Source organism: Ixodes scapularis, unplaced genomic scaffold (assembly GCF_016920785.2).
Source record: "Ixodes scapularis isolate PalLabHiFi unplaced genomic scaffold, ASM1692078v2 PGA_scaffold13__105_contigs__length_92229423, whole genome shotgun sequence".
NCBI classification, from domain to species: Eukaryota; Metazoa; Arthropoda; class Arachnida; order Ixodida; family Ixodidae; genus Ixodes; species Ixodes scapularis.
The window spans coordinates 11,396,112-11,422,926 of record NW_024609839.1 but is presented as its reverse complement, the minus strand read 5'-3'; the positions used below and the strand labels follow the sequence as shown (position 1 = coordinate 11,422,926).

The 26,815-nt window shown below is 44.8% G+C and overlaps 1 protein-coding gene across 1 annotated transcript in view; it reads right to left on the bottom strand.

The window, feature by feature from the left end:
* Positions 1–5,904: 5,904 nt before the first annotated feature.
* Positions 5,905–26,815, bottom strand: part of LOC8024278 (teneurin-m) — a 151,549-nt gene continuing 130,638 nt past the window's right edge. The window contains exons 18-28 of the mRNA XM_042289813.1: positions 26,151–26,427; positions 24,189–24,456; positions 23,383–23,523; positions 22,483–22,732; positions 20,651–20,886; positions 19,147–19,304; positions 18,008–19,049; positions 14,985–15,250; positions 12,997–13,305; positions 10,715–12,317; positions 5,905–8,965 (exon numbers count right to left, since the gene is read on the bottom strand). Of these exons, the coding sequence (XP_042145747.1) occupies positions 8,052–8,965; positions 10,715–12,317; positions 12,997–13,305; positions 14,985–15,250; positions 18,008–19,049; positions 19,147–19,304; positions 20,651–20,886; positions 22,483–22,732; positions 23,383–23,523; positions 24,189–24,456; positions 26,151–26,427 (5,464 nt within the window). The 3' untranslated portion in view covers positions 5,905–8,051. The remainder of the gene's footprint in view (positions 8,966–10,714; positions 12,318–12,996; positions 13,306–14,984; positions 15,251–18,007; positions 19,050–19,146; positions 19,305–20,650; positions 20,887–22,482; positions 22,733–23,382; positions 23,524–24,188; positions 24,457–26,150; positions 26,428–26,815) is intronic.

The following is a 26,815-nucleotide window of genomic DNA, read 5'->3' as shown; positions in this document are numbered from 1 at the left end:
AACGTTTTTTTTTAATGACGTGCTGAACTTGAACACTACTAGAAATCTTCTGCAATGAGTTAATTTATTCCTTAACGTGAAAACACAATAAATATATTATTTTGTATTCTGCAGATGGCAATGATATGTACTGTCTGTGGTGTTAATTTAAATGCGATACCTCAAACAACTTAGACGAAAATAAATATCAAGTTTAGGTCATAATTGCATGCAGATACATGTTTGGACATTTCTTCGAAACTCACGTTGAATAACAATAATCACATCTTAAGACGGCACTTACCTAGGCTATACATAGATCATTCTTAAAAAAGTATAACATATCTACCATAAATAGCTCCGGCTGCAGCGTGCTTCAAATCTGGCACAAACGATAATCGTCAAAAACCCGTCGTCCGTCCTCGCCCCTTCGGGGATTTATTTCTTTAAACCTAAGCATGCCAGAACATTGAAATAAATGACATTCTCTTTCGTAAGAAACGCAGCACCGCGTGTAAAAGTTCGAGAAAAAAAAATTACGAATGTACCCCACTACTTGAAATCAATTGAAACCGTCCGCCGGTCTTTCGAAGTTCGACGAACGTCGAACTTTTACCCTAAAAGTTCGAAGTTCGTCGAACGTCTGACTTTTCAGAATTCGAAAGTTCGAAACTTTTCGAATTTTCTTGATAAATAAATTCGAAAGTTTGAAATTAATCGAATTTTTTGGTCAGTCAAGTTCGAAAGTTCGACAAGCATCGAACCTTGCAGCGCAATAAGTTCGAAAGTTCGAAAAAGATCGAATTTTTTAGCATAATAAGTTCGACGGTTCGAAAAGCGTCGAACTTCTTAGCTTAACAAGTTCGAAAATTCGACCTCCGTCGAATTTTACGATATAGACAATTCGAAAAATCGAAATCTTTCGAACCTTTCGAACCGCTTGATTCGATCATCGAAACTTCGAATCGAAAAAAGTTCGCGGCATCCCTAGTAGTGACAGACCCGAGATTCCGGAACTTTGTCGCGAAGCTGCCACACACCTGCGATCAACTTGGACCCCTCCTTCGTGATGCCTCAACGTACATTATCGGTGCCTCACATTATATCGCACTGCATTATCATTATCACCCCCTAGACGGGCCTCACAGGCATTCATTGTACGGGCTACGTGCCTCTCTGTGGCGCCTGCACTTACGAGCACCAAATACATACCTACCTACCTACAAACGAATATTTTGGTTTTATGTGTTACATCAGTGAGAGCGGTCGTGTTCTCCTTGATGAAACGGGAAAAAATGTTTATGCTTGCAAGTCTTGCCGAAACCAGATTCTGAAGAACAGTAAAGGCCGGTTCAGACACTTGCGCTTGAGTGCGTTTGACTGCGTTGCGTCGAGAAGCGAAAGCGAGTCATCGGCACATCTGTGCTTCGTATGAAGCGTGGAATCCAATTCAAGGAACCATCTGGGCACGCGATATATGCAGCAGGGATGTCCTGGTGTCTCGCTGCCGCAACGCAGTCAAACGCAGTCAAACGCAACTGTCTGAACCAGGCTTAAGAATTAATGCCATGCATAATAGGTTGTTTAAATTCCCATACACACAGTTGCGTTTTAGTGCGTCTGACTGCGCTCCGCCAAGAAACGGAAGCGAGTCACCTGCACGTCTATGCTTCGTATGAAGCGCGGAATTCAATTCAAAGAGTATGTTGGCACGTGACATACGAAGCAGGCATGTCTTGGTTTTTCGCAGCCGCAACGCAGTGAAAAGGGCCGCCCACACTAGCGAGAAAACGCGCGTGGCATGCCGATCGCGGGAAGTAACAAAAAGTCCCTGTAGCACAGTCAGCGCCACGAGCGCGAGCAGAGACACGCCCTTTATCTTCCCGCTCAACCGATTTATCGGCGCGCCGCGCGCGTTTTCTCGCTAGTGTGGGCGGCCCTAAACACACCCAAACGCTCTCAAACTCAACTGCTTATGGGCCTTTACAAGAGCGTTACCGCTGCTTACCGCGGCCACGGTGTACTGCTCCTGGTACAGGTTGTACCACCATGTACCTCTCCATCTGGAAACCCCCCCCCCCCCCCCCCCCCCCCCCCGGTGAGGGTATCACCCCCATTCCTTCCTGCACCTTTTCCTCCAGGGAGTCGGCCCTATCCGGCACAGAGCTCGGTGACCAGCAGCGACTGGTTGAGCGAGCCCGCCGAATCTGGGCGGCCAACGGAGCCCAGGACTAAGTGCACCAACTAGGGACCGCAAGGTCCTTTCACTTTTTGGATATTAAAGTTTAGGATAATGATGATGATAGAGCATGCTTCGAAGTAATTTAGCGTGAGTTCCCGGTTGTACTGCCGCTCTGGGAAGTTGCGGGATCGCTATGCTCATGCCCAAGTCCAACGAGAGTGACTGATAAAAACAACCAACACCGACACGCCTCAAGCAAATGAATCACGCACGGGAATGTATCTTTGGCAGGCTTACAATCGCTAGTGCTTACTTCGAAAGCACCGAAAGACAGCAAGCTTGTCAACGATACCATTGTTGTGCTTCATTTGTGTTCGCGTGTATGCTTATACAGCCTAAAACTTGGTCTGCCTCAGCTGGCGGCTTGTCTCTCAGCTGTAGACGAGCAATCTAGCCAGTGAAGTACAACCGCTAGCCTGGGGTCTTTAACGTGCACCATGGAGTGTATACAAGCGTCAGATCTTTGTGTTCGTTTTCACGTCAGCCGCAACAATTCTCGTGCAGCGGGAGCTCAAGCCAAAAGTACAAACACGCTTGCGCTCGCAGCATTTCTGATTATCACCCAAAGGTTCAGATTCTCACGTTCAGCGATGTCGGTGGTTCCGCTATTGTGCGGTGGATCAGCCGACGTCCACCTAAGTCTAATATCGTCAAAACAAACAGAACAAAGGTTGTGGACGCATGTGACATCTATTTGAATGAAATGCACTTGGCAGGAAAAAGAGACAATTGTTTTATTTTTTTGCTGACAGCTTCTTTTTCAATCAAATAAATCCTAAAGGTGTCCACAACGTCAGTTCTTGTTTTGAGAATATTAGGCTCAGGTGGACGTCGTTCAAATAAAAATTTCTTCTCTCGTTTTTATTTCTTGATTCAGTTGACTTCCTTTTCTCAAATTTTCGCACTCTATTCCAACTGCTGGCGTCCCATTTTCAGAGTTCAATCTTCCCATGATGCTTAAATGATCTACACGGGCCAAAAAACAAGATTTTCTCAAAAACATTACTAAGTACATGCACTGCACGTGCTCATCTCTTCTATATAAGTAATTAGGAGTAAATAATCAACAACAGATAGAAAAAATTGATTTTTTTCCTTTCAAGCATTTATATGACTGCAGACGCCAGCACGTGTCGCATGTGTCACTAGTCATCAGCAGACTCCTAGCGAAAGGCCTGATAAGGCTCTGAAGGCGAGACTTTTATTGGTTCTATTTTTGTGTGTGTGCTGTTAGCGCGCGTGGTCAAACGCTTGCATACGCTACAAGCGTGGCTCGTAAGCAGCCTAAGATTGTGCAGGGTTGAACCGTTGAACAGCAATACCCTAATATGTATTTGGAAATTTAAAAAAAAATATAGCTGAATGCATTGCAAAGAAGGTTAGAATACTTGTTCCGAATAACATTTATTTTATGAAACATTATTTCAGACATTTCATTCTCTGCAGACCTGGTTTAGTGGCTAGTGGATATGAAAAAGAAAAAAGAAGGATAAATTTTATTATGTTGGAGAATTACAATATATTTTTTTCAACCAACAAACAGGTGCTTACTCTGAGATGCAAATTGAATTGGGACGTTAACGTTTTAGCGCCCAAGATATTTTTTTTTTTTTTTGGGGGGGGGGGGGGCGGAATTTAATATTTCTCGTTTTGCGGACTGGTAAAAAAACGAAATGGGTCATCAGTAGGTAGAAAATACGTTTCTACCAAAGGTGAGGCTTACGTTTTTTTCCCCCTTTTTCTATTCACCTTTCTAATTTTTCAGGCAGAATCAAAGGAACCTCTAAATAACTTCTGTCTTCATAAATAACCTCGGGAGTTCACTATACTATTGTCCGTTATGAACACCTCTTTCAACGGTGATCTTACTATGCCACGGTGGAATGAACCGGTGCTACCTTAAATGTCTGGAAACAAATTGGGGTGTGTGTATGCGCGATGAGTCTGCCAGCTGTGAATGAGCATTTTAACCAGCGCAGTACAACCGGTAGCCTGAGGTCTTTAACGTGCACCGCGCAGTAGTGGTACACGACCGCACGCCGGTACGATGTACATGCAGATCGAAACGGGCATGGGTGGGAATTGAACCAACGATTCTTAGGCTATAGAGCGCGAGCTTTCGCTCCACGTGCTCCCGAGCTGCTGTGCGCTAGCTCACTCGGCCACCGATCCTTTTTTTTCTTTTTCTTCTTTATTGCACTCGGCCACCGATCCCCCTTTATCTGTCTGGACCAAAGCCCTTCGATGCAAAGCGAATTGTTGTGTGTATGTTTATACTGCCTAGAACTTGGTCTGCCTTAACGGGCGACGAGTCTCCCAGCTGTAGATGAGCATTTAGCCAGTGCAGTACAACCGCTAGCCTGGGGTGTTTAACGTGCACCACGCAGTAGTGATACACAACTGCGCACGCCGGTACGATGCTCATCCAGATCGAAACGGGCAGGAGTGGGGATTAAGCCCAGGATGCCTGGGTCTCTGCAGCGCGAGCTTTAGCTCCACGTGCTCGGAGCTGCTGTGCGCTAGCCCACTCGTCCACCGATACCCCTACCCGTCCTTTGAAGAGGCATATGGGCTGCGTTTCACATAGCAGCCGTCCCCAAAACGGTGGCGCGTCGAACGACGGGGGCCGGACCTTGAGGTGTGTTGAGGGGGCACTGCTCGTGGACGCAGCGTCTACGAGGAGATCCGTAAAGGCGCGTTCCCACCGGCGATGCGAACTGGTCGCGCGATAACTTTCATCGCAAAAGCGACCATCGCAGGCAAAAAGCGACGCGATTTGAGCAGTCGCTACTCGACCGGACTTTTTTGCGATGCGATCTAGTCGCGGAGCGGCTGAGCCAATCAACGGCATTCGGAGCGAGAGTTTTCGAGAAATGACTCGTCAACGAAGGCGTTGGACTCGCTCATCGCGCACGCCGGTGTGACCATCTAACTTTTTTGCGATGCGATATAGTCGCATCGCGCGACAACTTACATCGCCGGTGGGAATGCGCCTTAAAGGCGGATTCACACAGCAAAAATACACGCGTTTTATTTGACGTCAACGCCGCAGTCAAAAAAAGAAAGAAAAAAGTGAGGAGGTCAGCTACACAGGACTTCCCGTCGTCGGCCGCGGTTTTGCTATTACGAATAGAAAAGACAATGGGAAACTCTGCTCGAGGAGTGTTTCTTCGTTGTGTAACTGCGCTGTCACATTGTCCGTAAAGAAATAACCTCTGCATGTTCGAAGCCCATATGAAGCGCTTCGAACTTGCTTCAGGCGTGTCCGCACCTAACTCTTTCACGCGGAGAGCAAGTTCGTCTGCTTCTTTTGCAGGAGTTGCGGCGACGTCAGAAAGACGCCGAGCTCTGATCGGCTTTGATGGGAAGGATAGTGGGTAGACCTCAATGCAAGCTGCCTCGAGGTCTACCCACTACCCTTCACTCAGAACCAATCAGAGCTAGGCGTCTTCCTGACGTCGCCGCAACCCCCGCAAAAGAAGCAGACGAACTTGCTCTCCGCATACGCTTCTGCAGCGAACACCGCGCCTTTGGCACAGTGCATGAGCCATGGGACTCCAGCTTTAGGTTGATGCGGTATATGGCACTGGTTTCATCTCACTTTCTGAGTATGAGACACTGAAGTTTTGCGATTTCGCAGGCTTCGGACGAAGCGCACGCAGCAAGAGACACGGGAAGGCGAATTTCTTAAGTATGTAAACAGTTTTATTTTTTTTTATTTGCGATTATAGATTAAGTACAAATCTTAATAATCTCGCCGCGACTTTTTCACAGTCACGCCATATCCCACAAGGTGTTATCACACGGAATATAGATGCCACACACGGTCTCAGATCATAACTTATGTACATCCGGTCGACGACGACGTCACTACACCCCAAGCAGCGATAAACTTGGCGGACGACCGACAGGGAGTCGCAGAACTCAGTCGACACACGCGCACACACTCTCACGCACACACACACACACGAGATGTTGCTTGTGGGAAGTAGCGTAGCGCACGGCGAAAAAGGGCGTTTCCAAGCAGCGTGGTACGTATTTTCCGAGGACCAAGTTTACGTCGTCATGACCCCCGGAATAAACGAAACAAGAAGCATCAGAAACCGTGGGGGTGAGGGAACATCTAGAAGCACGCCTGTCAAAGACCGAAACTGCATGCCGAAACTGCACGCGGTTTCTTACAACACGTTCCTCGCGTCACGGGGCTTGCGTTTACAGTGGCTATGGCACATTTTGATGGAGACAACTGCAAACGCCTCGTGGCTTTTTAAGCAACGGAAGTCTCTGCAGGAGCGTCATTTCCGTACTTTCCGATGGTATCCTCTTTTGTATTAACTGGACGAGGCTCAAGTTGTGTTTTGTATGGTACACAACCAGTACAATCCCGAAAATATTGTTAAATGGCAAAAGAGGGGCAAAGAGGCAGCCCAAGAGCCTCTGATGACACACACACACACCCTTAGAGGTTCGAGTATTTTTTTGGAGTGTCGCAGCAGTCGATGTGCCGCCATGTTGGCGCTTGTCTCCCAGCGTCCCACTGACGTCACCGCAATGATTGATAGGAGGTACAAGGTTGCTTGACGCTGAACCACGTGTTTGTACAGTTCCCCCCCCAGGGTACGCGAAGACACGTGAGACGAGGGCTGTTCCGACATGAGCCGAATCGGGGAGATTAGCAGAGACAACGAAGTGGCCAAACGGTAGGAGAAAAAAACTCGGGAAACATCATCGTAAGGCACTTCAGTTCACGGAACTGCACACCCACGTACTGCCAGAGCAGATGAAGGCTGTGCCGCTGGGCGAAGCCGAGAACCGCCTGACGTTCTCAGAAGCACCTTTCACAGTTTCACCACAGCCGTCGTGTATCTATGCGTGTGAAAGTCCATCCGCAAACGTCGAAAATAAAAATTAATTTACTTCACCTTAATCACCACGCGGGGGATGGAAACGTTGGGATAATGTACAGATAGAGCCCTCCGCCGTGTCGTCTAGCGAACACGGCATGCGGGGGCACGAAATACCCTGAAAATGGACCGAGTGCGTGCGATTCGCGCCAGCGGGAGACACCATTCACACACGCACAAACGAGAATGTCTTGTTTTTTGTGACAAGACACGAGGTAATATTATATTTACAAGGTGTGGTGAACGCAGCCCTCGCCAACTTTAACCGTCGAAGAGGACTGTTAATGCCCATAGCGGAACGTATAATGCGTGCCATCCTCCCGGATGCCAAGTGCAGACAGAAAAACAAAACGGCGGCGGAGATGGAGGATGGGCATTCAGAGGCTGCTATGGTACATTTGAGATTTCAGGGTCCGCTTCAACGCAAATTTAGCCATTAATAGAATAACAAAAAAACAAAATATGAATAAAAATTGCACGATGTGTGAACACAATCCACGGGCCTGACCTGCGACTTCCTCGCGAAGTCGAAGAGGACGCGTAAATAAGCAATAACAACGTAACAAAAATAGCGAGTGTTCCCCGTTATAATACATCGAGGACAACACCGACAAGCAGTACACGTACGAAATAAAGACAAATAATGTAGCAAATAGACTAGCAATGTAAACTTGTGACGACGCCCGCGCATCACTCTTCGCAAAAAGTGTATTGGAAGGGGAAAAAAAACACTATACTGTTTCCTTCAGTTGGACTTTTCCCGGATGATGCCGGACAAAAATAGAGGCGTCCTTATGACCACAGACAACGACGACATCACATCAGTGTTGTCTCCTCCCGCTTCAAACTGCACAGTATTCAACGGTTCAAGCGGGCCAGGACAAGAGTATTAAAACAATAGAAAACTAAGTCCCTCGAAGCACCCCTCAGACATCAGGCTTCAGCCGCGCCCTCCTTGTTTTGCCTCTCCGTTTCCTGGAGTTCTCCTTCCTGAAGGCCACGTTGCTCGGGTCGTCGGCCAGCTCCGGGTACTTCTCTATGTCGTGGACGTCGGTGCCGAAGTACCGAGCCACCAGGCCATTGGCCAGCAGCTCTTCCCGCTCGCTCTTGGTCCAGTCGTTCGATCCTTTGTGGCCATTCTTGAGCAACTCCAATTCCTGCGTCCAGGCGTCGTCAACGGCTCTTCTGCGGGCGTGTCTCATCAGCCGGTGCCTCTCCTCGTGCAAAGTGGTACCGTAACGAATGTTCAGCACCACGCTTGTGCTGTGCATCCGTATGTCCACTTGGTTCTTGCCGCCGCCGGACGTTGATCCGCCTTCTCCGCTGTCAACGACGTGCTTAGTGATGTTGAACATGGTGCCCAGTCGTCCCAGCTGGACCCAGTCCTCTTCAGCCTTGGAGAGCTGAGGCTGAACGAAGAAGAATGAGTCCTGACCGTGGAGGGAGAAGCGGAGGTCGGCCATGAAGGTGTCGTTAAAGATGGCGACCATGACGTCACGTAGGATCGGGCTGGACTCGCTGACGACGTGGACGACCGCTTTGGGTCCTTCTCTTGATAACAGGATGCCGTCGCCGAGGACTGACGGCAAGTTGGAGATGCGGGAGTTGATGTGGCGCTGGAAACTGTTGTCCAGTTTGACGGCCGTCTTGGGCACGGTCGAGAAACGGTAGAACTCGGCGGCCACAATGTCCGCAATGCAGCTGAGACCCGATATGACAGGAACGGTTTCTGGCACCGGAGCACCAACTCGGGTGTCCTCGTCTGGAGCCTTCTTGGTCTGGGGGACCACCAGGACGCGGCGCATGTCGTAACCCAGGGCTGCCATCCAGTCTGGCAGGTCTGAGAAAGGGAAGTAGAAACAAGATCGGGCTTGTCACAATAGTGTTAAAAGAAAGCGAACAAAACAAAGTCCGCCCTTTAGTTCTCGACCAAGCTTCAAGCAAAAGAGCTAGGAACAGGTCAGACTGAATGTGACGTCAAATCGTCCGATTGATACCGATTGATGCTTCAGCCGTCAAGCCGGGAACTTCTTTAGTTACTGATAAGATGAGAACGTCAGGGAAGTGCCTCAGTTGCCCCCTCCCTGCGTCATCTCGACTCTCGAGTGTGCAGCCAGTCATGGCGGAAGGCATGGAGCGTGCTGGAGGTTGGTCGTTCAGAAGAGACGCCATGCCGTTCGCATTAGGTCAGTGACTATAGTTTGCATCATGCTTTACAAACAGAAATGCGGTTCTAAGAGGCGTGCACCGTTCACCGGATGAAATGTGGTTCATCACCCTATAATAATGTCCTATGACTCATGAGCGAAGGGTAAGCGACATGAAAAACTTAAACATAAACAAAAATAAGGGTAAATGCGCAATTTTACATCCCATTGGCCAAATTGAGCGGCAGTCCTATTTGGTTCGACAATAATCTTTATATAGCATCGTCAGGTGTGAAATTAGCTTTTGAACCATGTTTACTTCATTATAAAAAAAAGTTACCAAAACTTTTAAATTATAAAGATGCAGGCGTTTTAACAGACTGGAAAGAAAATGCATGCTATGAAACGAACGTAGGAAAATCTAAACAAGGAATCTTGTGATGACACTTCAACGAATCTGTTTTTTCATTGAACGTTGATTCATTCAACGAATGGGTGACTTGAGTAGACATGACAGTAATCTGTTACATACAACGAAATTATTTTGTCATCGATTACTTTGTTTTCGTAATTTAGTAATTCACCCATTACATCTCAGAGAATGTCATTTGTAATGCAATTTCATTAGTTTTTGAGTAGCGAATCATTGCCGATTACTCGTTAGATTTGTTTTCGTCCCGTCAAAAGGGAAATAGAGTGGAAGGGCGATGCAATAAGCTTCGCCTTTTTAGTACGGTGAAAAAAGAAATATCGATTGTTTTTTGTTAAAAACGCGACCAAACATCGCGACGTGCCCTTTCTCCGAGATATATCGCGGAAAAAGGGTGATCGCGATGCTTTTACGTCCAAGCGCAGCAGATGCTACGAGCCATCGGAGCCAATCCAAGGCCGCGTGAGTGTCACATGATCTTGGAGAGGGGGCACAGCGACGCGGCAAAAGCGTATCAAAGGCTACGTCCAAAGAGCGGGATTGGCTAGGATAGCTCGTAGCGTCCGTTGCGTCCAAATGTAAGGTCAAACAAAGTATAATTGCGCTATTAAAAAAACAAAAAAAAAACAAGGCTGCATGATTGAAATTTTGGGTTTTCTACAATGCTTAGGCAACTTCACCTAGAATAAGGAGGGCCTGTGCACTAGCATTTCAACGTCATCAAAGTGAGATTGGGCACAAGCTCAGACTGGACAAGAGTGCTCCGTCAGCATTCGGAAGTGCCTCGTTTCCAATCAATGTGTCAGAGGCGCTCGGCGTCGAACTCTATTAGTGAGTTGGCGCCACCCTACTATAGTGACATTTCATGGAAGAAGATGAGGTAGTTCACAGGCCTCTCGATTATTCTAGGCGGTGTTGACTTAGGGCGCATAGACTGAGTTTGCGTCCATAAAAAGACAATCTAAAAATATACCTTAGTGTCCCTTTTAAGAGGAAGCGCTACTAAACTCACCATTAAGATGTCTGTCTTCGGTTCGAACGGGATTGATAGGGTCGTTCCCGTGGAACCTGTACAGATGAATGTCGTACGGCTTCTGCAGCAGTGCAGGCACACTCTCCCAGTTAGGTGTGAGCCACTGCACGCCGAGGGCATCGTACACTCTCCCGCCGAAATGAATCAGCTGCGTCACAGGATCCCTCAAGCCTCCCTGGAAGTCAACTGGAAGAAAGAACTCCGGGTTCGAGTCGTAAGTCACTTTTCCGAAAGGGTTCCGCTGGACCTCTTTCACGATGCCGCCCTCCGAACTGAACACAGCTACTGGTGATCCCAGGTGGTCGCAGGCAACGTAGAACTTGTTATTCCCTTGTTGCATGTAGATGAGGTGGCCCAGCGTGTCGTAGATGAGAACAAATGTCAGGGAGTCCTTAGGATAGTGCATATGAGTTATTGCCTTCGGATGCTGGGGGTCCGCATAGATGAACTGCGTGATGTTACCCCTGTGGTCCTTGCGGGCAATAAGGCGATTCTGAGAATCGTACACGTACTGCACCTCATACTGGTGAAGCTCGAACGCGTGCACGAGCTGTCCCATAGCGTTGAACTTGAATTTTTCCTCTCCCCTCTGGACGATGAAGCCACGGACATCCACGAGATAGAGTTCAATGTCGCCGTAGCCGATGAGTCTGTCTCCGTCGTCGTGACGAAGCGAAATCTGCCGAGGTCCTTCCCAAAGAGACTTCATGTTGCCGTTGATGTCATAGATAAATCTCCAAGACTGCGCTCCGGACACTTCCTCCAAAAAGCCGTCCACGGTGTAAGTGTAGTTGCTTGCATGGCTGCTTCCATCTTTACCAATTTTAGTGTGGACGTGCTTGATTCTACTCCTGTTGTCGTACTGCAGACCGAGCGAGAAGATCTCCTTGTTCCACAACGTTATGGCCAACACGACGAGCCTGCCGTACGTGTCTGTGCCGATGGTCTTCGAGTACTGCCTGGCTTCGTCCTGAATGAAGATGCTGTTCAGTTTGGGCCGATGCACCAGGAACTGCTGAACTTGGTCCAGAACACCAGACTCGCTGTTGTAGCGGTATTTAGTTGTCAGTGAGGTCTTTCCGTTGATCTCAACCTCGACGGATGACAGTCTGGCATCGTACTGGTAGCGGAACTTGGCGCCGTCCAGTCCGCTTCGGCTATTGTAACGATGGCGCTCTTCTTTCAAAAGCGACCCGTGGTGACGGTAGTCAACCCTGAAGTCCAGGCTAGGCACATTCTTTGTGATGCTCTTGACGAGTGCTGTGCTGTTGTGGTAGTAGAAGTCCGTCCTCTCGGGCCCGCACATGATACTCTCGAGCCGTCCTTCTTCTGTGTATGTGAAGACAACTCTTCCTTTGTTCTTGGGAAAGAATTTTGCGAGCATCTGGCCACGATCGTTGAAGTGGAGCACATAAGGATGTCCCACGCCTGGTGCTAGGTACAGGAGTTTGTAGAATCCGATCGAGGTTTGAGTGGCTATTTCGTGCTTGTGTCCGTTTGGAGTGATCACTGCTTGGAGACTTCCAGAGACATCGTACTGGAGGATGTAGCGGCTGCCGCTGGGAAGAATAATCTCAGTCGGCTGCAAAAAAAGCAACGTAAGGTTAGAGGTTTGGATGCTTATAAGTGAAAAAAAATAACTGCATAAAGTCCGTAAGCCATAGTGCATAACCATAGAAATGCCCAAAATAAACCTAGGGATCCATGAATGTCAACATTTTCAAAGAAGCTGATTATTCAGAAGCGTGTTTTTCAATCTCATTACTGTTCACTAATCTAGAAAACTTCGACCCCTAAATGGAACTTATTAGTGTACTACTCTGGGCTCAAAATATTAATGTAGACACGGAGCTAATATTGTTGCTTGTCTTGCTTTGCACTAGATCTTCAATATCCTCAATTAGTAATTTAAAAATATTTAAGCTGACATTTTTGCAGTCGTAGCATTTGTTATTTGAGAGAGACGCCTCATATTTTTCGAAAATATGACTTTATCAACGAAGATCTCATTCTTTTCGCCGGTGTACGGATTGACCACACATTTTCATACTTTGTAAATGTCGGTCTATAGAAATAGCACTTGGTGCGTGATCTACACTGTCTCCAGACAAAAAGTGGCTGAGTACTTTGCATTGTTAAACATTGGAAAAGCACAAGGACTCTCCCGTGCATCTTGATGAAGTTTTAACAAAGCAAATAAAATGCTCCACTCATAGTTTACCGTAACTGTTTCGTTCAGCTCTACCAGAAGCGCTGCTTACCACGCTGATGGGTCCATCGTCGTACTTGTACATGATTCCGCTGCCGTCGGCGTATCTGACATCGGCGAGGCGACCGCGGATGTCGAAGGAGTACTTCTCGCTGAGCTGGCCCCTCTCCCAGCGGATAAGACGACCGAAGCGGTCGTACTCGAGAGTGACAGCTGTGACGTTCTGCGTCGGCTGCCAGCTCAAGGGATGTCCCAGGGGGTCATAGTGGACGGTCAGGAGCCCGATCTGGTTTTTGTCGTACAGAGTCTCGCTGTACTGGTCCCGATCAAATTCAATGGCGAGAAGGATGTCTCCGTTCACCTGAAGAAACAGCAATGTCCTTTTTGAATAACATGCAACTAGCCGGACTCACTCAAGAAATGTCATACAAAATTTTAAACTCAAAGAAAAAAGAGCTGAAGAGTTTTTTCACTGTGACACAACTTTCAGCACGCTCCTATTGTTTAATTTTCGACTGCGTTTCATATTCTAACATTTGACGCTCCATGTCCCATGGCTTCTGTTTATAAATATGGTATTTGTTTTGACATAGCTTGTTTTTTTTATATTCTAAATGTAATGCACATGAAGGAAAAAAAGTTCTTGCGCACTCGTGGGACATGACAACACACTTAAAAGAGCGTAGTAAAAGAATTTAATTCGCATATTTTAATCCACTGAGTGCAATGAACAACAAAAGGAATGTGTGTGAGATCAATATTATTTTTAAATATTTCAAAATACAAAAAAGAATTCAAAGGGTTAAGAAATGTTTCTCAAGTTTTCATAAACATAAAATATATACATTATAACAAAACCTACAGCGTAGCACTCCGCATATTCTGAAGGATAAGCATGCCCGATTTGATTCTGATATGACAATATTAAAAACGAATATTCCAGTGCGCGAACTGCGAAGGTGCTTCAAAATTATAAAAAAAGAAAAACGCGTTCGAATAATAATACCATAGATATGTAGCGACACACTTTAGCCGAGAGAAATTTGTTTTAGTGGCTATATGTGAAAAATAAAAGCTGGAGTAGAATACAATGAAGATGAGATGGCTAGGCCCCCTTCTCAATATAAATGTAAATAAGGATATCAAAATAATAAAACACCAAACACATAAAAAAAAAATTTATATATTTTTTTTTTTACTTGAATCTCCACTTAACTGCATGCATAGAGATCAAAACAATTGACGAGCCTCGAGATTTTATACTAGGAGCTAACTCCCGGACTAGACTTAAGCGTCGGGCACGTTTGGCAAGAGGCGAGCATGATCTGCGAAATTTGAGCACAAGCTGAGCCAAAGCACGACGGAGGACAGCATACTCGCATTTTGGCTGGAGTAACAAGAAAATACTACAGGTCTAGAGTCTTTTCTATTCTGACAGTCATTTATTTTACAATGAATCACAGTAGAAGCTATGAGCCATCAAAGTCAGTAGTCCAATGCCGTGTGAGTGTCACATGACCGTCCGGGGGGGGGGGGGGGGGGGGGCAGCGACGGACGTGCCACCTGGTCACGTGATCCATTCACAGTGCTGGATTGGCTGAGATGGCTCGTGCGGTCTGCCAATTATAAGGTGAAACCGAGTATACTACAGTGATGTCTCGTAAAATGGATACCTCTGTTTCCCCCTAAAAAAAGCGTGGGTAATGTGAATGTTATTTGATATTCAGCCACGTAAGCAAGTATTTACCGAGTAAATTCTCAAAAATGTTGTTTATATGGTTGAATATCCATATGAACAGGGTCTGTATTAGTCGGTGACAAATTAAGACCCAAGTAGATGCCCCTCTTTCAGCACGCTCTCGTTGACTTCAGCCGTGCATTGAATGCCCGTGTAACGAAGTGTTAGTCAAGGCGGAAAGCTTGCCCGGAAGCCGGAGCATCTACTTAGTTCTTAACTTATAACCAACTACACACAAGTTTCCCTAGAGAGGGCAGTGACTGCCGCTCCCCCGAGCCGAAAGCAATATCCCTATGACTGACCTTCATCTTCCTGCCGACCTGCATGATCTGCTTCTGTCGGCCCTTGCCCTCTCGGCGCAGGTAGTAGCGCCACTCGAAGCGCTGGCTGACGTCGTCGCTGAGGATGGTGCGCAGCTTGGCAGGCACCGGAAACGTCTCTCCCAGCACGGGGCTCAGGTCCGTGATGACGGGGCTCGCCACGGTCTCCATGTCTCGCGAGCTCGCGTCCTCGGCCATCAGCAGCATGCTTCCGTCCGGAGTCTGGGTGATCCGTTCTTCGGACAGGCCTGGGGACAAGACCCCCACCGTGGAATCAGACGGACGTGGCAGTAATGATGTCCGAAAAGCGAGGGACTCGTAGATCGTTCCCGTTAAGGCCCCTCTATACTGAAAGTAACGCGCACCATTGTACTCAGCTTTCCTCTTTGCCAACACCCTCACCTTCAAATATTTATTTTTCCCCTCACGGCAGGCGACACCATTGCCGAGCGTGCCGGGAGTGGAAAGAGACGAGTGCTGTGTCAGCGTTCCGCTGTGACTCGTACCGTCACATTGAAGACGAGTCTCCGTCGAACGCCGACGCAAGTCTTTCTAGTTGACTTTCTAGTTGACGTAGATGACTCAGCATTACGACCTCGTTATCGAGAGAGGTGTTGTTAAAGGACGCGAAAGCGGAAACGAAGGGTCTCCGCACTTGGAGAGGAGGTTCGCGTTACTTTTTCGTATACAAAAGTTTTAATTCCAACAACCACCTTGCGGGCGCTGCTATCTTTGTCCACTGGGTTGTGGAACCCGTCCCGCGCATGTGCAGCACGCATCTTTTGTAAAATATCTAATGCCTCGCACGCGTACAGAGCCCAGCTGTTCGAGATTTTTCGCCCGGATGGTAATTGCGCTGGAAACGTGTACAATGGCATGAAATACCCGCCCTGATAACAGACATCGTTAGCGTACGTGAGAATACCAGACAGAACGGCGTGAATATTACATCTTCAGATAGTTCAAACTAAACAAATAATTTTTTTTGCATTGAAAGAAGTAAAATGCCCAGCGACGAACATTTAGTCTCCGTCAAGATATAGCCCTAGTTGTTGGAATAGGATATCGAAGTTTCAAGACCTGCTGTCAACGAATTCGACAGTTATAAGCGACTTTTCTTTTCAAATTGTTTCATAATAAAATGATGGCCAACAAAGCCCGCTAAAGCATGGAGTCAAATAGCGCCTGCTGCCAGAAACGGGCCATATTTTTTAATCAAAATTTTGCGAAAATAGTTTAAACCATTCGAGCAATATATCTCAAAGGGACAAAACTTTGGAATTTTGTCCCAACCCCTAACGTTACAATCTGGTGAAGTCTCCGCTTTCGTCAGTGTGTAGATCATTTTTACGATGCTAAAAACACGGTTCTGGTCTCTCCAAGGCACCATACACTTTGTTTTATTATTGGTCGCAGCCAAACCAATTCTATAAGGGCACGTCTCGGCAGGCGCTATCAATTCACAAACTAACGCGTGCATGGTAGAGCCGCTCAAAGGGGTGCGCCCGCATTTGTCACTTTTCCACTCGCAGCTATTGGAAAACCTTATACGCTCTCGTAAGGAGACAAATACATAACGGCTGTCATAAATTTGTGGGGTCTTTTATGTTAAGAAAACAATAACCACGAAACATTATTTCCCTACATAGAGCTGGCACACTTGGAAAAAAAAATCTTTTGATATCTTACAACGAAAACAAGGTGACGCTTTTTGGGTTGACTCTACGGTTTCATAGTGTTCATCTCTAGTATTTCATAGTTTTTCCTATGTATGTTTTGTGGTCAGGTACGAGTAAGTTATTTTGTACCATGCCACCGCCAAAAAAGAGAAAAAATAATGTGTATATAGAGCCAGAAGAAAAAAAGAAAAAAACACAGATGGGCAGTTAATGGCTTACAAAAAGAGACAGAAACCGTTGGCAAATCCAGCTTAACCGTGATTTTGACATCAAACTGACAGATGCAAGTAGTGTTCGTATTGTGTTTTGTTTTTGAGAGTGTGTCAATCGCGGGTTCTTGCCTTTCCCTGGTTCCCCATTTCCTCCCTTTCTTGCTCAGGCTATATATATAAATGGAGTATGTAGCAATAAAATTTCAGCTGTATTTAAGACTTCTTCCTGACGTTTGTTTGCTTTTGTTGTTGTTTTTTGTCACCTCTGTCTCGGGTAACACTACAATTATGTGCGTCGTCTAACTCTTAGTGCTTCCCCACTAGGAGAGTACTAGTGCAGTGAAGCGAGCTTTAGAGAACAAGTTCAGTTTTCAGACCATACGGGCTACGCTTTATGCCTTTCTCTCCTTTGTTGACGTGCTCAAGAGTGCTCAGGCCATCCAATTAAAATAAAAGTACATAGTTACGTCGTTCACCATTCCTAGCACTGGATCAAAACAAGTGAACATGTGCGACACCTTACACACTGTACTTAAAACTGCTGGGGAAACCTACTTGTTGCTGCATCAAAATATCGTTAAACAATCTGCTTGGAGCAAATATTTTGAAGGGCCATACAACCATAAATTATAGGGCATACTAAATTGGGTAAAACAAAATGTTTAAAATTCCCAAATAAAACCAGAAGGCGGCCGATATGAAAACAAATTTAAGTGGTTCCAAATAGAGGAACATGCTCCATGTATAGTTTAAATTAGATTTTTTAGGAAACTCTTTAGTCATAAGAAAATCAAAATATGGACCAAGGGATATTTTAAAGAACCATATTTTTAACAGTCATTTCATACTACACCAGCGTTATTTCTTTTTAGCAAACTTTTCAGTCATAAGAAAATCAAAATACGGTACAAAGGACATTTAAATCAACCATGTTTCCAACAAGAACAACAACAAAAAAATTAATCTATGAGTCACTCTGTTTATGTTTAAAATCAATCTGCGCATTGGAACAAAAAACTAAAAATTAATCCTGGATCGTTATTGTACTGCAAACGATGCCGGTTTAAAAACGCCCCTTTTCCACCCGCTAATGGAGTACAGGACCTGAACTCACCGATGCGGGTGGTGACGTCGAAACCCTTAATGAGCAACGACACTGGATCCTTGCCGTCTCGGGTCACCGTCACGGCGGCTCCCTTGGTGCTCAGGTTGTACGAGAGCCGGATCGTCTGACCACTCGGCGTGATGGCCTCGGTAAGGCGGCCGTATTCGTCGTACCCATAGACAACAGACCTCCCCGAACTGTCGATCTTGCTGCGTACCAGTCCGGTACTCCCGTGGTAGTCGAACACAGTCTTGAAGTTGTCCGGAGTCACGAAGCTGTGCAGCATCCTCATTCTCGACATTTCGAGCTGGCATTTGCCGCCCTGCGTGTTCTCAATCGTCTTCACGTGGTTGCTGTGGTCCCTGAGGATGTAGATCTTGTTGCCCTCAGCGTCCGTGACGGTGCTCAGCTTCCCGAAACTGGTGTTTACGTTGTACGAGAACGTGTACACGGTTTTTCCGGTGAGGATGTGCTTGGTGGCAGTGTGCTGGCCGTGCCGGTTGAACAGGTGTACCTGCTGGGTCTCCGGCGAGTAGATCTCGTAGAGGTGCTGCTCGTTGGGCTTGGGCAGCGAGGCCGTCACGGAGCGGAGCCGCAAGTTGCCCTGGTCGCAGATGTGGAGCAAACCGTCGGGGCTTACCGTGATGGATGAGATTGTGCTCAGTTTCGACGTAGAAGCCAGGTAATGGTCTTCGTCGAAGCACTTGCAATTGAGCTCGAGGCACGAGCACTTGAGTTCGGCACCCGCGAAGCGCGCGATCCTGCCGTCACTTCCCAGGACTCGGACGCGGTTCACGAGTTGAGAGTCCGACTCAGCGATGTAAAGGTCTCCGTCAGGGGCGAAGGCGAGGCTTTGTGGTGCCTCCAGGAAAACGTCGGTGGCGAAGTCGCTTCGTTCGCGGCCCGAGGCCGACGGACAGTGCAGAGGTCGCCCCGCCACAATCTTGATTCGCTTGTCAGGGGTTAGCCGCAGCACCATGTGATCATCCAGGATGTGAAGAGAATTGTCTAGCGGATTGATTCCCAACTCCGTTGGCCATCTTAGATTCACCTGAAATTCGAGAAAATAATATTGGTCGTACGTGCTTCCTAAAATGAAAAGAAGATACATTTTGGATTCCATGATGCAAGAGGCTCACTAGAATTACCTGAGTGAGTGAAAATGTTCCCATGCAAGGGATGGGTTTCCAGTGGTTCTTGTGGTAATGGTCCCCAATGAGTGTATGAATAATGCCATGCCTGTCCACCATGCGAATGTTGGTTCCATCGGCAATATACAGCTCGTTGTGCATTGAAATTGCGATGCCTGTTTTAAAAGAAAGATGATAAAGCAGGTTACTAGTTCATTCGGCAATAGTTATTTATTTCAATTTTATTTTAAATACCCTCAAGCTCTCTCCCCATTGGAGAGGGGAGAGAGCTGTAAAATATTAACTATAAACTGCAGATATTAGTAATAGCATTTTTAAACAAAACAATATCCGTGATGTTAGCAATCGAGGCGGGAAGGTAGTTCCAGTCTATAGATGTTTGTGGCATAAAAGGATATTGAAATAATGAAGTTCTAAACTTTGGAATACCAACCTTATGGCTATGATTAATGCGAGCAGATATGTAGAATGGTGGAGTAATTAGTTTTTGATGAAAGGTTACATTTTGAGGAAATATCTTATGAAAAGACGTAAACGAGAGATTTTTCGGCGGTGAATTAGTAACGACAGATTTAAAGTATTTTTCAACGTAGTAACGCTGGCAGTGCGATGATAGTTTGTAAATATAAAACAAGCTGAGCAGTTTTGAATGGATTCAATAAGAGCAATTAGTGACGAGTGAGCGGGGTCCCACACAGCAGCAGCATATTCTAATTTCGGATGGATGAGGGTTTCGTACAGGGTTAGTTTTAATCCTAACATACAGTCCTAATCCTAACATACAGTTAGCACTGTTAATTATGTATTCAATATGAATCTTTCAAGAAAGGTTACAAGTCATATGAACACCAAGATATTTGTAAACGTACACTGAAGCGAGGGGATTGCTGTTGATAAGTATGACACACTGGTTGAGCATGTGACATTCTCATTGATTTGAATTTGTCAATGTTTAGTTCCATTAGCCACTGGTTACACCAAAGTGATATACGATTAAGGTCAGATTGTAGAAGAATAGTGCCAGATATGTCGGTTATTTTCCAGTATAATACGCAATCGTCAGCAAAGAGGCGAATAGAAGACAAGTTCTGCACCAAGTCATGAGGGTAAATAAGAAAGAGTAGCGAGCCAAGCACCGATTAATATGGGCACCCGAGGTGACTGGAAAAGTATGCGAATTCGTATTATTAGCAGTAACGAATTATAGGTGGTTAGTTAAAAAGGCATGAATCCAATTTAATATACAGGAGTCAATGTTAAGTGATTGTAGTTAAAAAAGATTAATTAGGATAAAAATAGACAAGATTAAATCATTTAAAAATAGATAAGACTAATTAGACTAAAAATACATTGGTGCAATCATTGAGGTAATTAAGAGCCAACCAGTATTATCAAAGGTTATTCACTAAAAAAGTTAGGGTGCGAAGGAGCTAGTGGAGGCTTATATTCAAGATTGATTCACTCTTTTTTCTCTTAGAAAACATTTGAAACGTTGTCGAACCTTTTGGATATGCGAGCTTGGCGTCTCTTGCTGGTCTACCATCTCCACAGAGCAATTTGTCGCCGGGAAGGCACTTGGCACCATTTCCAACTACAACCATTATGTTGTTTTTCACATCTGAAATGTCCTTGTAGCTTACAACTTGTAGAATTTGGTAGCGCTCAGGGTCAGATATGTAGAGCCTGCTGTCAGTGGGGCCTACTGCCAGATGGTATCGGTACGCAACCTGGGCAGCACTGCAAAGAAGGAAAGCGAAGAGTTAAAATAATAATAACAGGCTTTAATAATAATAAACTTCATTTTCACTCAGTAGTCTTGGCTGGTGGGGCAAACGGAGATCTGACGCCGCCTGACAAGGCTCCACCAGCCGTCTACATTGTTCAGTAGCAGAGGGGAATGAAAAAATTATATAATAAAAAAATTAAAAAAGTAATTTTCAACAGCATTCATAAAATGATAGGACAAAGCCAAAAATGTCAGCGCTAGTAGTAATATAAATACAGATAACACTTGGGTACCATAGAAGTCAAAATTAGCTACTACTAGTACTAGCTACTAAATACTAGTAGTTGCCCTAAAAACTGGCAATACATTGATCTCCCGTTTCTGCCGCTGTAGTTTTCTCAGTGCCAAATATACCAATAACTTGATTGCATAAATAAGGAAAAAATAATGAAATACGTAATCCAGAAGAGCATAATGTTTGTAGACAATATCTGGAGTTTCTTTCCAGCTCTTCATGTGCACACATTTTCGAAATTTTGTACGATGCTATAAAATATGAATGAAACTAAAGCATCATCAAAACCTATTTAACTACTGCGAATTCGGGGACACTACCCAGAAAAGTCAACTTCTGTACCGCGTGCTTGATTTTATTCAAATTTGCAGTCGAAGTTTATATGAGTGGCAAGCCCATCCCTGCCAAATTTCATTGTCTGATGTCACTTTCTGAAACTTGTTACAAATGTTACAATATGGAAGTCAGCGTGTTTGCTTAGAAAAATTTTGAATATAAAATACAAATTTGCGATTTTTATGTGTAATTAATATAGTCATAGGAATGCCCGTACACATACCCAGCTAGTTATTTAGCTATATTGCACTGTTTTTCATAAGTATAACTCCATAAGAAGATTACATTTGTTTTTTCATGTCTGCACTTTTTTACAAATGTAGTTTTTTAGCATAAAATATTGTTAAAGTAGCAAAACTAACCAGCCAGGCATGTTCCTCACAAAATTCCATTCCAGAAAACCACCTAAGAATAATTCTCCATTGTGCAATAGGAAAACGATAGTTTTCCTAAAATGAAATTTATGCCGAAGAGTGGAACGGAGATAAATGCATTTAAAGTGCTCCAACCCCTACCTTTTTTAGCATCAATGGACCAAAAATAATTTATAAAAAAATAACTATATAGTGTAAACTAATTAAACTTTCTGGGAATACTCTCTAGATGCTGGTGGATGTAAATATGGCATTTTTTCAAAATCAACTTTTCTTGCAGAAATTATTTTTTCTGGGTAGTGTCCCCCCCTTAAGCAGTCACTAAAAGCAGTGGTGTTGAATACAACGGTGCCCATTTTGAAACTGTCGTTTTGATCACTCTTCTGTCAAAACCTGTTGTCACTCAAGAAAACTCTTGAATCGTCCAAGTTATCTAAAAGAAATACTTATATGAACAAAAACATGTATTTTAATCACAATCAGAAAAAAATGAATGAAAATCACAAAGAACGCCCTTCAATGCGAGAATATTCTCCACTGTCATTCTTCACTGCCAGGGGTCACAATAAACGGTGGAATAACCAGTGGAAAAGGAGGTTTACCTGAGCTCCACAATGGTTTGGACTTTCCCATCAATGGTAATTTGGCGGATGAGGTTGAAATCGCCGACATAGATGGAGCCATCGGGAGAGGATGCCAAAGCAACTGGAGCTAGGAGTCTCTGGTCTTTAGCCAGGCCATTGCATTGGAGGCAGTGAAGTGGTCTTTGCTGTCCGTCTCCCATGGCAGTCAAGAGCACTTTCGGCTTGTTTTTCAAATAAATGTTGGTTCCATCTCCCTTTTGCAAGATACCTTATAAAAAAAAGGCAAAAAAATGATTAAATCTTACCCCCTGAGGAAGATTCAGATGTAAAGACCAGGTATAGCCACATCGCTTTCTTAAGGCCACATTATTACCATTATAGTTTATCAATCTCAAAACCAAGTGGATGCACTTCCTCCATTATATTTGCTTCTTGGACACTTATTTTTGCTTGAAAGTTTGATTCTATTACATTGCATTTTTGTCGACAACCTACAACAGTCACCTGCTATAATGCATCATTTTTCTTTGCTGTGTTCATCATGGACTCTTTGCAGCAGAATCTCTAAACGGAACCTACTCATGTGCACATGTGTTTGCAAATTATTATTTGCAAACAAAAAAACAATTATTTTGTCCAGCTAGCAATACCATTTAAATGAATTCTACTAGTTTAATTTGTTGAAAAAAAAAGAAACAAATCGAGATATTTTTCTCGTCCCAGAAGGACAATACTTAGCAGATGCCTCAATGTGCATGTGGCAGGCAGAACTTATTAGAGAGAGTATTTCGTAAAGATTATGTATTTTTCTGTCTCTGTACCAATTTCATGAAAAAAAACAAAATCCATGCCTTTTGAAGAAAGGTAGAAAGCTTTCGCCAGAAGTGCCTATTGGCTATAAATCAAAAGCACTTGTACCTTCATGAAAGTTGTACCGATGGTGTATGTCCAGATTCCAGCCGCCGATCTCCGAAATGCTCATGTCGTGGCCACTGACCTGGGTTGCTTGCACTTCCCAGATAACAGCAGGGCAGTTGTTGTACTCATAGCCAACATACACTGAAACAGAGTAAAAAAACAGAGTCAATACTACAGCATACCCTTGTAACTTGGCTCAAACTTGAAAAAGGTGGTTTGGAATGTGCCCACCAGATTTAGAAGCTACTGCTGGATCCCATTTCTGTTTAGGGGCAGGAGCTAGCCGTTGAATTCTATAACAGTCCTGACGAAACAGGTACTCCTGCAGACCTCTCCACAATATCCATAGGAAAACCATGGGACCCAATGTCATGAGGTTATCATGAGGATATTCTCCAGCAGTGTGGTCTACCTGGTATAAGACTGTTTCCTTGATAGCTTTAGAATTGAAGATAATTATTCAAAAACATAAAATTAGATCTATAATGTGGGCTACTTGGAACATTCATATGCTTTACCGACAACACAGTGAAACATCTACCATTGCATCACTAATATCTGAGGAGAAAGACGGCAAAACACCAGATGATTCTCTGCAAAAAGTTTGAAGTCAGAACATCTCTTATTCCTCGGACTTCAAAATAATGGGATATTTTTGAGTTTGGAGAACACCCTTTTAAATCTCAAAATTTGTTTGCTTCCACAGCTCCTCAGGCACCAGATTACGGAAGCAGCAGTGGGCTCAACCTGGCAAAGTGCATGTACATTGCCAATTGCTTGACAGAAGACAATGAAAGCCTGCCCACCTGTAGCAATGGCCACACCATACACCTTCTGTCGGTAGACATTCCTTCGATTCCAGGCGTAGGTGAACTTGATGCCTGGGTCAGCCTCAAACTTCTTCTCAAAAAGGATGCCCTCAATCGAAATCTTGAGGTGGATAAGCCTCAAGGTCAGGGGAATGGTTTCTGGGGTAAGCTGGAGCTGAATGGTGGACAGGTAGCCACCTGCACGGCTGCTGTGGTAGACAAGGTGCAGGGCGGTTCCAGGAATGGCGATGCTCTCCTGGACGACCTGAAATGCAAAACATAGCATTAACAAAACGAAGAGGGTTGTGACAAGCCAGATTCAAACTACACCAACAAAAAGAAGCATGGCAGTAGGAGACAACTTTGACTGTACAAATAAGTACTGATGTTGTAGGGCCCCAAACGTTAAAAGTACAGCTATGAATAGCTGCATTCATTAATCAAGAAGTTATGTAGCCGATAAAATTAAGTCCCATATTCAAATATACACCAGTTTATATTTCATTTCACCTCACGAGATGAAAAGCAAAAGCTAAGGCCATCTCAGCGAATCTGGCACTCCACACTTACCACACGATTTTATGCTCTGAACGTTACTGCTCTCAACCAGAAGGTCATATGAGAAGCTTTCAGCTCTTAATTGGTTCCAGCGGCATCTACTGCGGATCATCGTAAGGTAAAACAGAGTACAGCCGTAGTGTTTCTTCAGTAACACGGCAAGACGTTGGTAGACAGTAAATAGTGTTTACTATCAACATTTGTATCTCTTTATGCCATAAGCCTAAAATCTTTGTACTAATCGTATCCAACACAACCTGAATATGAACATTACAAAACCGAAACACTGCTGATCTAGAACAAACTGAAGCAGACTGAAGCAAGGTAGCAAGAAATGTTGATTATACTAAATTTAATGCATCTAACCCTAGGTTCTCGAACTGGGCTCCTAGGAACCCAGGGGTTCCTCAAAGTACCCTCATGGTACTCTGAGGAACTTCAGATTCCCTTGATCCTCCCTGTCCCTACTAAGTTAACATTCTTCCATTATAAGCACTATTTCAGAAAACCTAAGCCTTTCATTTATGTATAGATAAGTGCCAAACATTTTTGTTGTGTGAGCAATATTGTTTACATAATCTCTGGGGTGAGGAACTGAGGTAGATGAGGAGACGAGGGCATGTGGCGACGTCACAAAGTTGTGCTTTGATTGGAAGGCCAATGGGTAGATGCGAAGGCTAGCTTCCTTTCTTTCTGCCCACTGTCTTCCTCCAATAACAGCAAATAAGGGCGTTGTCTGTGTCTTGTGCAAAGTCTGGCATTCAAAAGCTGGAGACCGGCGTTTGGCGTTTGAGCGCCAGACCCTGTGCGAGGAAAAGACAATGTTGTTTTTCTCTTTCTCTGAAGGAAGAAAACGGATATAGACTAAGGAAGTTAGCCTTTGCATCTACCCAGTAATCCTTCCAATCAGAACCTGCCACTTTTGATGTCACATTATGTTCTCATTTTCTCCTCTCCCTCAGTTTCTCTTCATATAGGTTTCTCCACTGCTTTACTTAATCGATGCCAAGGCTGGGAGGGATTTCTCAGCTGCTGTTCCCAGTCGAAAATTCTCATTAGATTCCAATTGGAATTTTCAAGTTGTACCAGTTAGGTTTTCGGACAACCAATTGGTCACTGTAATGGTAACCAATGGGAACCAACGAGAACCATTTGAAACCTATTAAGTTTCCAACTGGAAATTTTTTTCCAACTGGTGAGACCCGTTGGCCTGTGTACTTCCAATTGGAACCCATTAAAACCGATTGGTTCCAATTAAAACCAGTTAGAATTCCAATTGGATCTAATGATAATTTTTAGCTAAGGAATTCAAGTCCATAAGAGGTTTCTCAAGATCGAAAAGTTTTAAAACTCCTGATCTAATCAAACAGGTGGCCAAACACGGTCGCAATTAAAGCCTACCTGTGACTCGGCCAGGACAGCGCTTCGTTCTGGGCACCCTCCTTGGAAGCCATGCTTCCAGGTAGCGAGGACAACGGGTTTCATTGTGTCATAGTCATGGTCAGTGCAGGCGAGTGGCCGATGGTCCAGGGCTTTGGCGCTGTCGATGTTCATGACAACGCGGTCAACAATCACAATCTCATTCCATGGGACCATGACTGTACGCTCATGGAGGCCGAAGGGGTCACGCCGAAACTGCAGCGTCACTGCGCCACCACCATTGACCATGAGGTCAAACCTAAAGAAAGAAAAAATGTGGGGTGTAAAGGTCTGACCGCAGTGATGCTGCCTGAGAGTTGCAATGATAATGACCTGAAAAAAGATTTGCATTAATACCTCTTTTAGTAAAACAATTCTGGGGCACCTTTGTTTAGAAAGTCAAAAGAAGACAGCTAGGGGGCTGAGAATAGAAAACGGTGCATCACAAAAAGTCCTAAGAAAGTTTTTATATTGCAGTCAATCGAGGTTTTGCAAGAAAACCTGCATATATGCAAGTTTCATCATGGGACTTATATATGGGACTCATGGGACTAGATATATCTAAAGAAACTAAGTCCCATGATAAAACATCAGCTTGAATCCTATGTGCTTTCTGCACAGCACTTCTTGGTTTGTTACCATTACAC